This window comes from Phyllobates terribilis, unplaced genomic scaffold (assembly GCF_046119375.1).
Source record: "Phyllobates terribilis strain yellow unplaced genomic scaffold, ASM4611937v1 Scaffold_7__3_contigs__length_470593459, whole genome shotgun sequence".
In the NCBI taxonomy this organism is placed as follows: Eukaryota; Metazoa; Chordata; class Amphibia; order Anura; family Dendrobatidae; genus Phyllobates; species Phyllobates terribilis.
In genome coordinates this window covers 174,117,810-174,131,927 of record NW_027362767.1, presented here as the reverse complement: position 1 = coordinate 174,131,927, position 14,118 = coordinate 174,117,810, and the positions used below count along the sequence as shown (strand labels likewise).

The following is a 14,118-nucleotide window of genomic DNA, read 5'->3' as shown; positions in this document are numbered from 1 at the left end:
CTTGCCTGTTGTGGTGCTATTGTTTGAACTCTCCTGTTAGGTTTTTTCTATTTTGCTGGTCACATGACCTTTTTGCCTATTTAATCCTGCTCCACCCTTCTGGCCATGCTGGACTTCATTGTAATTTCTACTCTTAAGCTAGCCAGGTGCTTTGTAACCTTTCTCAGTCAGTTTAGCTAGGTCTTTTGACCTTTATGCTCTATGTTGTGTGTTTGTCTTTTTACTGCTACAATTTCTGCTAGGAGGTGTCCATCTTTTTCCCAGTCCCTAGTTCTTGTAGGGATCCCTCCCTCACATCTATAGGTCTTCGTTCAGACTAGCTGAGGACTTTAGCGGGTCTGATCGCAGGATCAGGTTCCCCGTTACATCGTAGGGATCTAGCTTAGTTCTATTGTAGGGACAGATCTCCTGTCTTTCCTTAGTGCTTGTAGCCTATCATAACAGTAAGTCCAGCCCAAAAATATCTCTAAGGAAAGACCTCCAGTTTCCATCATGGTGTCGGTTCAGGATTTGGCTCAACGCCTGCAGGAACTTTATCTGGAGGTGGTCGAGCTCCAACAACACGTAAGTAGCTGTTCTGGAGCGCATTTTTTCCTTTAAAAATGCTTGTTTATTGTATTTTCGTTTGAGACCCAGATCCTCTGGGGATGAATCACAGCGCATAGGGTTCATAATGTCACTTGGTTCCCTTCCTCAAACTGCCCTGCGCTAAGACACTCGCTAAGGCCTTTGTCAAGGAAATTGTCAGACTCCATGGTATTCCTACTGACATTGTTTCTGATAGGGGACCTCAGTTCGTGGCTCGTTTTTGGCGTGCCTTTTGTGACAGGTTGGGAGTTCATTTGTCGTTTTCATCTGGATATCATCCTGAGTCTAATGGACAGACAGAAAGGAAGAATCAGGATGTTGAGCAGTTCTTGCGTTGTTTTGTGGCAGACAATCAAGAGGGGTGGTCTGAGTTTCTGCCGTTTGCTGAATTTGCTCTTAACAACCATACATCCTCTTCTGCTGGGTGTTCGCCTTTTTTTTGTTGTTCTGGGAGACATCCGTCTTTTGGGTCATTCTCCAAATTGGTATCGGCTGTGCCTGAGGAGGAGAGTTTTTCCGGTGATTTGGAGAGAGTTTGGACGGATGTGCGTGGTAATCTTCAGGAGGCTAACAAAAAATCTAAGAGGTACTTTGACAGGAAACGTCAAGAGGTTTTGTTTACGGTTGGTGACATGGTTTGGTTGTCCTCTAAGAATCTGCGGTTGAGGATTCCTTCTAAAAAATTGGGTCCCAAGTTTGTAGGGCCCTTTAAGGTGCTTCCGGTAGTTAACCAATCTGCTGTTAGGTTGGAGGTTCCTACCTCCTGGAAGATTAATCCGGTGTTTCATGTTTCTCTATTGAAAAAAGCTGATGTATCAGATAGAGACGCCACTGCCACTGTTCCTCCGGTGGTGGAGGACGGGGAATATGAAATTTCCCGCATCCTTAATTCTAGACGGTATAGGGGGAGTTTGCAGTATCTCGTCGCTTGGAACGGTTTTGGTCCCGAGGATAACTCATGGGTGAGGGCGGATGATGTTTCTGCTTCCAGACTTGTCAGAGCATTTCACAGGAGGTTTCCTGATAGGCCTTGTCCTAGGGGATCCGGAGGATCCTCTTAGAAGAGGGGGTACTGTTAGAACTCTCCTGTTAGTTTTTTTCTATTTTGCTGGTCACATGACCTTTTTGCCTATTTAATCCTGCTCCACCCATCTGGCCATGCTGGACTTCATTGTAATTTCTACTCTTAAGCTAGCCAGGTGCTTTGTAACCTTTCTCAGTCAGTTTAGCTAGGTCTTTTGACCTTTATGTTCTATGTTGTGTGTTTGTCTTTTTACTGCTACAATTTCTGCTAGGAGGTGTCCATCTTCCTCCCAGTCCCTAGATCTTGTAGGGATCCCTCCCTCACATCTATAGGTCTTCGTTCAGACTAGCTGAGGACTTTAGCGGGTCTGATCGCAGGATCAGGTTCCCCGTTACATCGTAGGGATCTAGCTTAGTTCTATTGTAGGGACAGATCTCCTGTCTTTCCTTAGTGCTTGTAGCCTATCATAACAGCTATGCCTCCCTTCCCCCTGTGTGCTGCTGTCCTTGCTCTGCAGGTCAACTTGCCAGGTTGGGTCAGTGACTTCATCTTCCACTACCTCATCTTCCACTTCCGCACCCTGGTCCTACTCCTGACTTTCTGGCAATTTTGTCTCATCATCATCCACCTCTTGTGACATTTTCTCACTGTCGCCTTCGTGTGACCGTGGCTGCTCAAATATTTAGGCATTGTTACATGCGATCTCCTCTTGCCCCCCTTCAAGTAGACCGAGCGAGAGGCCTGAATCTATAAATGGAAAAGTGAACAACTCTTCGGAGTGTCCAAGTGTGGGATCAGTTGTCTCCGGGCACTCGGCAAGGTGGGAGGAAGGAGGATCAGGGTGAGGAATATGCAGTCCAGACTCACAGCTACTGAGACTTGCCCATGTGGAAGACAGGGTGGTGGTGGTGGTGGCTAAGTGACTAGAAGCATTATCTGCTATCCAACGAATAACCTTTTCACACTGCTCTGTGTTCAATAGTGGTGTTCTTTTGTCCCCTATTAATTGGGCAGGATGGTCGAGCGACAAGATGTGTTTGTTTGCTGTAGCACAATTTCAGCCTGCCCACGGCCTCGGCCTTATCCTCTGCATGCACCATCACCATCACGTCCACTTCCCCGTCCCTTGCCATGCGCCTTGCCCATTTTAAATGGAGGATAATATTTTCCACGTTCACTACAAATGGCTGGATTTGAACCGCAGTGATATGTGATACGTGTGACGGAAAAACACAGTTTTAAATAGCAGACGTGTAGGTTAGTATTTTTCACAGCGACCTGGTGTCAATAATTTCATTAACACACTGCAACAAAATTTAATTGGAGGCCAGAAATGGCTGAATTTGGAGCAAACTTGTATGTGATACGTGTGACGGAAAACCACAGTTTTAAATAGCTGGCCTGTAGGTCACTATTTTTCACAACGACCTAGAGTCAATAACTTCACTGACACACTGCAACAAAAGTTAAATGGAGGCCAATATTTTCCACGTTCACTACAAATTTCTGGATTTTTATCGCTGTAATATTGAAAGGAGCTGGCTGTATTCTGCAGTGGCAACAAGCAAATGGAACAGAAAAATTGTGTTCTCTGGATTGCGTTTTAAGCAAATAATCAGGATTAAGATAAAAAAAAAAATTAGCCCTGGCCCCTGATACCTGGGGCTATCTCTAGAAATATCTGTAAGAGCAACAGCAGACAGAACTGGAATAGAGCCTCTTGTGCTGTATGAACTGCAGTCTGCCACATACACTGCCTGCCTGCCTAGCTCTGACAACAAAGTCACACAAAAATCATCAATGGAAATCACATTTATTAACCAATGGGGGCCTGGATTTGGAGTCACTCCCAAAATTAAAGTGGAAAAACACACTACAGGCTGATCCAACTTTGATGTAATGTCCTTAAAACAAGTCAAAATGAGGCTCAGTATTGTGTGTGGCCTCCACGTGCCTGTATGACCTCCTTACAACGCCTGGGCATGCTCCTGAAGAGGTTGCAGATGGTCTCCTGTGGGATCTCCTCCCAGACCTGGACTAAAGCATCCGCCAACTCCTGAACAGTCTGTGGTGCAACGTGACGTTGGTGGATGGAGCGAGACATGATGTCCCAGATGTGCTCAATCGGATTCAGGTCTGGGGAACGGGTGGGCCAGTCCATAGCTTCAATGCCTTCATCTTGCAGGAACTGCTGACACACTCCAGCCACATGAGGTCTGGCATTGTCCTGTATTAGGAGGAACCCAGGGCCAACCGCACCAGAATATGGTCTCACAAGGGGTCTGAGGATCTCATCTCGGTACCTAATGGCAGACAGGCTACCTAAGGCGAGCACATGGAGGGCTGTGCGGCCCTCCAAAGAAATGCCACCCCACACCATTACTGACCCACTGCCAAACCGGTCATGCTGAAGGATGTTGCAGGCAGCAGATCGCTCTCCATGGCCTCTCCAGACTCTGTCACGTCTGTCATATGTGCTCAGTGTGAACCTGCTTTCATCTGTGAAGAGCACAGGGCACCAGTGGCGACTTTGCCAATCCTAGTGTTCTGTGGCAAATGCCAAGCGTCCTGCACGGTGTTGGGCTGTGAGCACAACCTCCATCTGTGGACGTCGGGCCCTCATACCACCCTCATGGAGTCGGTTTCTAACCGTTTGTGCAGACACATGCACATTTGTGGCCTGCTGGAGGTCATTTTGCAGGGCTCTGGCAGTGCTCCTCCTGTTCCTCCTTGCACAAAGGTGGAGGTAGCTGCTGGGTTGTTGCCCTCCTACGGCCCCCTCCACGTCTCCTGGTGTACTGGCCTGTCTCCTGGTAGCGCCTCCAGCCTCTGGACACTACGCTGACAGACACAGCGAACCTTCTTGCCACAGCTCGCATTGATGTGCCATCCTGGATGAGCTGCACTACCTGAGCAACTTCTGTGGGTTGTAGAGTCCGTCTCATGCTACCATGAGTGTGAAAGCACAACCAACATTCAAAAGTGACCAAAACATCAGCCAGAAAGCATTGGTACTGAGATGTGGTCTGTGGTCCCCACCTGCAGAACCACACCTTTATTGAGTGTGTCTTGATAATTGCCAATAATTTCCATCTATTGTCTATTCCATTTGCACAATAGCATGTGAAATTGATTGTCATTCAGTGTTGCTTCCTAAGGCTGCGTGCCCACTATGCCTTTTTCAAGCGTTTTTGTCGTGGAATTTCCGCAGCGAAAATGCTTAAAAAACGCTTGGTAATACGTGCTCCATGGTCCCCAATGATAATCAGCATGTGCTTTGCACATGCTGCGGAAATTTGCGCTGCGGATTATCATTGCAGAAAAATGCGCAGCATGTCCATTAATTTTGCGGACAGGCAGCGTAATCGCCGCCATTGACTTGCATTGGACCGAGTGACAGCCGCATCACTGCATCTGCACATGCGGATATCACACGGTTCAATGTGCTGATGGTACCCAGGTCTGGAGAAGAAGAGACTCTCATCTAGACCTGGGTACCATAGAACCTGTAAAAAAAAGAATTTAAAATAAAAAATAAAGATTATACTTACCTTCTGATGTCCCCCGGCCTCGTTAGTGATGCGTCCGGTCTCTTGTACGGCTCGCGGTGGTGTGAAGGACCTGCCATGACGTCATTCAATAATGTGACAGGTCACGCGACCGCTGATGTCGGGGGTCACGTGACCTGTAACATGACTCAATGACGTCACCGCAGGTCCTTAAACACCACCGCGACCCATACAAGAGACCGAACGGAGCGGAGATAATACCGGGGGCCATCGGAAGGTAAGCATAATCTTTATTTTTTATTTTTTACCATTCTTATTCTTTTTTTGTAACTATTTCTTGGTCACACTACATATGCCGGTTGCATGGATTTATATAGTGTGACCTAGTTGTCAAGCACTTTCCAAGTGATGCTAAAATCGCTTGGAAAAGCGCTTGATAACCCGCATGCAGAAATGCATGCAAAAACGCTTGACAAACGCTTCTACCTGGCGGGAAAAACGCATTTAAAATCCGCATGCGTTTTTCCTGCCAGGGAGAAGCGGAAAAAATATGCAGCATTTCTGCATCGTGGGCACATAGCCTTAGTGGACAGTTTGATTTCACAGAAGTTTGAATGACTTGGAGTTATATTCTGTTGTTTAAGTGTTCCCTTTATTATTTTGAGCAGTGTATATATACATATATATACAGTACAGACCAAAAGTTTGGACACACCTTCTCATTTAAAGATTTTTCTGTATTTTCATGACTTTGAAAATTGTACATTCACACTGAAGGCATCAAAACTATGAATTAACACATGTGGAATTATATACTTAGCAAAAAAGTGTGAAACAACTGAAAATATGTCTTATATTCTAGTTTCTTCAAAGTAGCCACTTTTTGCTTTGATGACTGCTTTGCACACTCTTGGCATTCTCTTGATGAGCTTCAAGAGGTAGTCACCGGAAATGGTTTTCACTTCACAGGTGTGCCCTGTCAGGTTTAATAAGTGGGATTTCTTGCCTTATAAATGGGGTTGGGACCATCAGTTGTGTTGTGCAGAAGTCAGGTGGATACACAGCTGATAGTCCTACTGAATAGACTGTTAGAATTTGTATTATGGCAAGAAAAAAGCAGCTAAGTAAAGAAAAACGAGTGGCCATCATTACTTTAAGGAATGAAGGTCAGTCAGTCCGAAAAATTGGGTAAACTTTGAATGTGTCCCCAAGTGCATTTGCAAAAACCTTCAAGCGCTACAAAGAAACTGGTTCACATGAGGACCGCCCTAGGAAAGGAAGACCAAGAGTCACCTCTGCTTCTGAGGATAAGTTTATCCGAGTCACCAGCCTCAGAAATCGCAGGTTAACAGCAGCTCAGATTAGAGACCAGGTCAATGCCACACAGAGTTCTAGCAGCAGACACATCTCTACAACAACTGTTAAGAGGAGACTTTGTGCAGCAGGCCTTCATGATAAAATAGCTGCTAGGAAACCACTGCTAAGGACAGGCAACAAGCAGAAGGGACTTGTTTGGGACATTAGACCAGGGGAAATCTGTGCTGTGGTCTGATGAGTCCAAATTTGAGATCTTTGGTTACAACCACCGTATCTTTGTGCGATGCAGAAAAGGTGAACGGATGGACTCTACATGCCTGGTTCCCACCATGAAGCATGGAGGAGGAGGTGTGATGGTGTGGGGGTGCTTTGCTGGTGACACTGTTGGGGATTTATTCAAAATTGAAGGCATACTGAACCAGCATGGCTACCACAGCATCTTGCAGCGGCATGCTATTCCATCCGGTTTGCGTGTAGTTGGACCATCATTTATTTTTCAACAGGACAATGACCCCAAACACACCTCCAGGCTGTGTAAGGGCTATTTCACCAAGAAGGAAAATGATGGAGTGCTATGCCAGATGACCTGGCCTCCACAGTCTCCAGACCCGAACCCAATCGAGATGGTTTGAGGTGAGATGGACCGCAGAGTGAAGGCAAAAGGGCCAACAAGTGCTACGCATCTCTGGGAACTCCTTCAAGATTGTTGGAAGACCATATCCGGTGACTACTTCTTGAAGCTCATCAAGAGAATGCTAAGAGTGTGCAAAGCAGTCATCAAAGCAAAAGGTGGCTACTTTGAAGAAACTAGAATATAAGACATATTTTCAGTAATTTCACATTTTTTTGTTAAGTATATAATTCCACATGTGTTAATTCATAGTTTTGATGCCTTCAGTGTGAATGTACAATTTTCAAAGTCATGAAAATACAGAAAAATCTTTAAATGAGAAGGTGTGTCCAAACTTTTGGTCTGTACTGTATATGTTGTGGAATACCTAGACTAACAGGACGTTCAGTGGACCCTCTTTCTATATGCACTGTAGTCTGCCACATACACTGCCTGCCTGCCTGCCTAACTCCTGCTGTCACCACTGAATAGATGCAGCTGGATTAGTCCTCAGAAGGACTGTTAGTTCAGATGGATATATATAGATGTTGGGGTATACCTACACTAACTAATAAAAAAGCATATCTCTCCCTAGCTCAGCTGCAGCTCTCCCTACTCTGCCTGATGCCGGGGTAGACTGTGACGAGAATGGCATCGCCAGATCTTTTATAGACCTGATGACTCTGTGCGGCCAGCCAATCACTGTAATTCCACAACCAACATGGCTACAGCATTACAGTGTGTGGCAGGCAATCCCTGCATGATTATTGGCTCTCTACAGAGTGGCAAACATGCAGGGAGGAGACCTGAGCTCCCGCCGAGCAACCAGAAAATACTCACCGAGCATCTCGAGCAGTGAGATGTTCGGGCGAGTACCGAACAGTGGCGAGCATGTTCACTTATCACTAACTATTTTCTTTGTATGTGTATTTATGTGCCTGGTCAAGAAGAATAGACCAGTATTTGTATAACCCTGTTTGTTGTCTCCTCTTTGATTCTGGAACCATGAATGTTTGCTAACTATGTTGATGAACCTTTGTGTAACCGGTGGCTTATTGACTCACAAGACAGGATGACAAACTAAGCAAATTCATTAAATACTCAAGCAATGAGACATGAGGCTGCCCTTACTTCCCTAACATGTGGATGTATACTTAAAAAGGGTCATGTGCTTTTGTAGCAGTCAGACTTGGAACAGAAATTAGAAAGAGACTTTACAAGGAGAATCAAAGATCAGACTCTCCTCACACCATTAGCTTGGTAGTATGGCTTTACCCAAAGAGACACAGATTTGGATTCTACTTGATTCTAGCCTAAGGGTATATGGCCCTGACTGGAAATATACGGATCTGCTCCATTAACCATCAGAGAGACCATGGATACATTTGGGGAGACCAGGTTGGGACGATGAAGTCACCTGGCCCCATGGATATGTTGTTTGGGGTTGCCAGGAGGGACCCACCGGTCGCCTGGATTCCATGGAGACATTCGGAGAAGCCATATTGGGACCAGCAGGTCCTCTGGCCCCATGGAAACTCTCGGAGAGGCCAGGGTGGGACTCGGGTCTCCTGGCTTTGTACCTCGATGGACTGCTAGCTTCCTAAGCTTGCCACTACCATTTCTCTGTGGGGGCCTGCTAGAAGCGGGGCGCCACTGGTTGAGGTAGTTGGCCCTGGAAGTTCCAAAGTCGCCGCTGTTCTATCCCAGGGGGGGAAAGCGGAAGGGTGAGGGTGTGTAATGTCGTACCATCTTGGGTATTTGCTGGGACTGTTCTATGTGTTTGTTGTGGTTTAATAAAGTAATGCCACGCTGTTTTACCCTCACCCTGTGTTTTCTGAGTAGTGTTACACCCACGCAAGACCCCGGGTCTTCACAATTACCATTAGTAATACACTTCGCCGTCATGGATTAAAATCCTGCAGGACATGCAAAATCCCCCTGCTCTCGCCAGCACATGTCAACGCCCATTTGAAGTTCAATGACCATCTGGATGATGCAGAGGAGGCATGGGAGAAGGTCATGTGGTCAGATGAGACCAAAATAGAACTTTTTGGTATCAACTCCACTTGTCGTGTTTGGAGGAAGAAGAAGGATGAGTACAACCCCAAAAACAGCGTCCCAACCATGAAGCATGGTGGGGGAAACATCATACTTTGGGGGTGTTTTTCTGAAAAGGGGATAAGATGACTGCACCGTATTGAAGGGAGGATGGATGGGGTCATGTATCGCAAGATTTTGGCCAACAACCTCCTTTCCTCAGTAAGACTATTGAAGATGGGTCATGGCTTGGTCTTCCAGCATGATAATGACCCGAAACACACAGCCAGGGCAATTAAGGAGTGGCTCTGTAAGAAGCATTTCAAGGTCCTAGAGTGGCCTAGCCTATCTCTAGACCTGAACCCAATAGAAAATCTTTGGGCAGAACTGAGCCTCAATGTTGCCCATGACAACCCTGAAATCAGAAAGATCTGGAGAAGATCTGTATGGAGGAGTGGGCAAAAATCCCTGCTGCAGTGGGTGCAAACTTGGTCAAGAACTACAGGAAACGTCTGACCTCTGTAATTGCAAACAAAGGTTTCTGGACCAACTATTAATTTCTGTTTTTCTATTGTATCAAATACTTATTTCATGCAATAAAATGCCAATTATGAAAAAAATATACAATGTGATTTTCTGGTTTTTATTTTTAGATTCTGTCTCTCACAGGTGAAGCGTACCTACAATAAAAATTACAGACCTCTCCATTCTTTGTAGGTGGGAAAAATTCCAAAATCGGCAGTGTATCAAATACTTATTTTCCCCACTGTAGCTAGGACAGGAAGGAGACAGTTATTCGAAGAAAGATAGATAGATAGATCGATAGATAGATAGACAGATAAACAGACAGACAGACATAGAGATTGTGACTGACTTACTCTCCAGGGCACAACATCCGATGATGACCACAAACAGCAGAACTTGGACCTTCATCCTATACAGAGACAGGGTGTCATTTTGGTTGATGTCTATTTGTTACTAGTTTAATGTATGAAAAGTACATATGGGGAAAAAATTCTAAGGTGCTCACTAGTATAAAAAAAATTCATTAACCCCTTTACCCCCCAAGTCTGTTTTCACCTTCCCGACCAGGTCAAATTTTACAATTCTGACCAATGTCAATTTATGAGTTAATAACTCTGAAACACTTCAATGGATCCCACTGGTTGCTTTTTTGTGGCATATTGTATTTCATGATAGTGGTAAAATTTGTTCAATATGACTTGCGTTTATTTGTGGGAAAAAAATGGAAATTTGGCAAAAAAAATTTAATTTTTCAAACTTTTAATTTTTATGCCCTTAAATCAGAGAGGTATGTCACGCAAAATCGTTAATAAATAACATTTCTGTCTACTTTATAGCGGAACAATTTTTAAAACATAGATTTTTTTGTTAGGAAGTTTTTATAAGGGTTAAAAATTGGAAATTTTCCAACAAAATTTAGAAAAACATTTTTTTATGGACCACATCACATTTGAAGTGTCTATATGACAGAAAAAAACAAAAGTGACACCATTCTAAAAACTACACCACTCAAGGTGCTCAAAACCTCAAATATAATAAAGAAGTTTATTTACCCTTCAGGTGCTTCCCAAAAATGGAATGTGAAAGGAAAAAATAAACATTTAACTTTTTTTCACAAAAATTTTACTTTAGACCCAAATTTTTCTTATTTTTACAAGGGTAACAGGAGAAATGGACCCCAAAATTTGTTGTGAAATTTCTCCTGAGCACGCCGATACCCCATATGTGGTGGAAAACCACTGTTTGGGCACACGGCAGCGCTCGGAAGGGAAGGAGCGTCATTTGACTTTTTGAATGTAAAATTTGCTTGAATAATTAGCAGACGCAATGTCACGTTTGGAGAGCCACTGATGTGCCTAAACGGTGGAAACCCCCACAAGTGACACCATTCTGGAAACAAGACCCCTCAGGGAACATATCTAGATGTGCGGTGACCACTTTGAACCCCCAGGTGCTTCACAGAAGTTTAAAACATTGAGCTGTGAAAACGAAAAAAATCAAATTTTTCCCCACAAAAATGTGTTTTAGCCCCAAATGTTGCATTTTAATAAGGGTAATAGGAGAAACTGTTTGTTTTGTATTGAAACATACAATTTGTTGTGCAATTTCTTATGACTACGCCGATACCCAATATGTGGAATATGTGGAGGAAAACTACTGTTTGGGCGAACAGCAGGGCTTGGAAGGAAAGGAGCGCCATTTGACTTTTTGAATGTAAAATATGCTGGAATAATTTACGGATGCCATGTCACATTTGGAGAGCCCCTGATGTGCCTAAACAGTAGAGACTGCCCACAAGTAACAATATTTTGGAAACTACACCCCTCAGGGAACTTATCTAGATGTGTGGTGAGCACCTTCTTTTAGCCCCAATTTTTCATTTTTACAAGGTTAACAGGTGAAAATGGAACCCAAAACTTGTCGGGCAAATGCAGATACCCCATATGTGGGGGTAAACTACTGTTTGGGTGCACAGCAGGGCTCAGAAAGGAAGGAGTGACGTTTTAGAACCCAGACTTTGATAGAATGGTATGCAGGTGTCATGTTATGTTTGGAGAGTCCCCTGCTGTGCCTAAACAGTAAAAAAAAAAAACACAAGTGACCCAATTCTGGAAACTAGACCCCTCAAGGAATTTATCTAGATGTGTAGAGAACACCTTGAACACACAGGTGTTTCACAGAATTTTGCGTTGCTCTGTGAAAATGAAAAAATATATTTTTTTCCCACAAAAATGTTTTTAGCCTCCAATTTTTTCATTTTTTGTAAGGATAACAGGAAAAAAATGTACCCCAAAATGTATTGTGCAATTTCTCCTGAGTACGCTGACACCCCATATGTGGTCGAAAACTACTTTTGAGGCACAGTGCAAAGCTCAGAAAGGAAGACGTGCCATATTGGAATTCAGATTTTGTTTGACTGGTTTGAGGGTGCCATGTCACATTGGCAGAGCCCCTGAGGTGCCAGAACAGCTGAACCCACTCATAAGAGACACCATTTACAAACTACACCTCTCAATGCATTCATCTAGGAGTGCAGTGATCATATTGACACCACAGGTAGGTCACAGAATTTTATACCATTGGGCAGTGAAGAAAAAAATAATTACATTTTTACAACCAAAATTTTGTTTTAGACACAGATTTTAAATTTTCATACTGGGAAATGGGTAAAAATGGCACCAAAATTTGTCCCCCAATTTCTGCTGAATGTACAAATACCCCATATGTGACTGTACAGTACTGCTTAGCCACACGGTGAGACTCAGGAGGAACGAAGCGCTATTTGCCTCCTGGAACATAGATCTTCCAAGAATAACTTGCGGACTACATATATAGAGCCCCAAGGTGCTAAAAGAGCCGAATCCCCCTACAAGTGACCCAATTTTGGAAATTATACCCCTCTGGGATTTTTTCTACAGGTGTAGTGACAATTTTGACTCCATGGGAGTTTTCCAGAAACAAGCAGCAGTAGATGTTGCTAAGTGAAAATTGAAAACTGCCATTGTAGTGCTCAGTGCATTGTAGTGACCAGTACATTGTAGAGCCCATACAGTGTGCCCAGCTCATGCTTCTGGAGACATGCACCCATAAATAAGACAGGCTTCTATTGCTACAGAAATGCCAAACATGTGTTATAGCAGAAGATGGAGTCGCTCAAGTTTAAAGGCCCCATCTATGCTATATAAGTCTGACAGTTATTTTAGGTAAAAAAACAGCAAGCTGAAATGTTCCTTCTTGTATCAATAGCGTGTCCTTGCTAAGAAGATAACGTGTCGTCCTCCCTGGCCAGATGTTTCTTCTTGTAGCAAAAATGTGTTCTTGCAAAAAAATAAAATGGCCTTGGTAACCAGATAAGTCTAATTAAATATTTTAAAGCATACAGAAACTATTTTTTTTCGCTTGTTCAGCTAAACTGTATAATCGAACCATATATGGCAAATCCGTTTCCTGCCTTCAGGGTGTATATTAGCCCTGTGTTTTGTAATAAAGGTTAGAGTATGTTTAGACACAAACATCCTGTCCTGTGTCTTCTTCTCTCCAATATTGTAATCCAAAGGATAGAAAACCAAGAATGCAGTGACGACAGCTGGCGCCTCGAACAGGGACCTTGAGTTAATCTACCCAAGGGTGCTCGACCGGTCCGAGACGTGGGACGAGTGAAGCTCTCTGTTGGTGATATATACAGCGCTGAGGTAAGAATAACTGTTATATTCTACCTAATTATATCACTGCATAGAAGAGACTCCCTCACCCCCGAGCGGTCGGCTCCCCAGGTAATTCACAGATTGTTGTCTGGCTCAGGTCCCTTTGAACCAGTAGAATCCCCTCAGATCAGTCCTGCCTTCTATCCTTTGGAAAATTTAAGAATGAAAGTATGGATCCTATGATTGTGTTGTGGATGTGTCCCGGGATTGATGTTTTTGGTCTGTTTTTCTGGCTGACGTATAAGTCCTAGAGAGGCTAGTAGTGGAATGGTTCAGAAACCTTTGTGGCCCATTGTCTAAGTGACTATTGTCTAAGTGACTGAGGAGTCTCTTCTAGGTGAGGAGAACCGAAAAAAATGGGGAACCAAAATGCCAAGGAAGGCATTATAGCCAAAGACTTAGTGGTACGCAGAGAAGGGAAACAGGCACTGATTGGAATTGACAAAATATTGTGTAAAGCGGGAATGAATGAGAATGGAGAGATGAATGGAGAGAAATGGAAATCCTTCTTTAACTCCTATCATGGATGGCTGAAAGATAAGGGTCTGTTAGGGACAGTAGATGTATGGATGAATGCATGCGCTTATTTTGAAGGAAAGATTGAAGAATTAGGAGACGGACGTTACAGACTGACAAAAACCGGAATGACAGATTTTCCTCCCTGTCCGCTCCCGACGTCACCCCCACCCCAGTATCAGAATTCCCAGGAACCTAAATGTTGGGTTTGCCCCAGATGTGGACAGCAGAACCCCTTGACAGTAGACATCTGTGTGGCATGTGGAGGACCGAGACCCCACCCAGCTA

At 44.1% G+C, this 14,118-nt stretch overlaps 1 protein-coding gene across 2 annotated transcripts in view; it reads right to left on the bottom strand.

The window, feature by feature from the left end:
- The window catches only part of LOC141153038 (serum amyloid P-component-like), an 82,910-nt gene that overhangs the window by 12,916 nt on the left and 55,876 nt on the right, over positions 1-14,118 (bottom strand). For both annotated transcript variants that reach the window (XM_073637714.1, XM_073637713.1), the window contains one exon: positions 9,964-10,019. In XM_073637714.1, the coding sequence (XP_073493815.1) occupies positions 9,964-10,019 (56 nt within the window). The remainder of the gene's footprint in view (positions 1-9,963; positions 10,020-14,118) is intronic.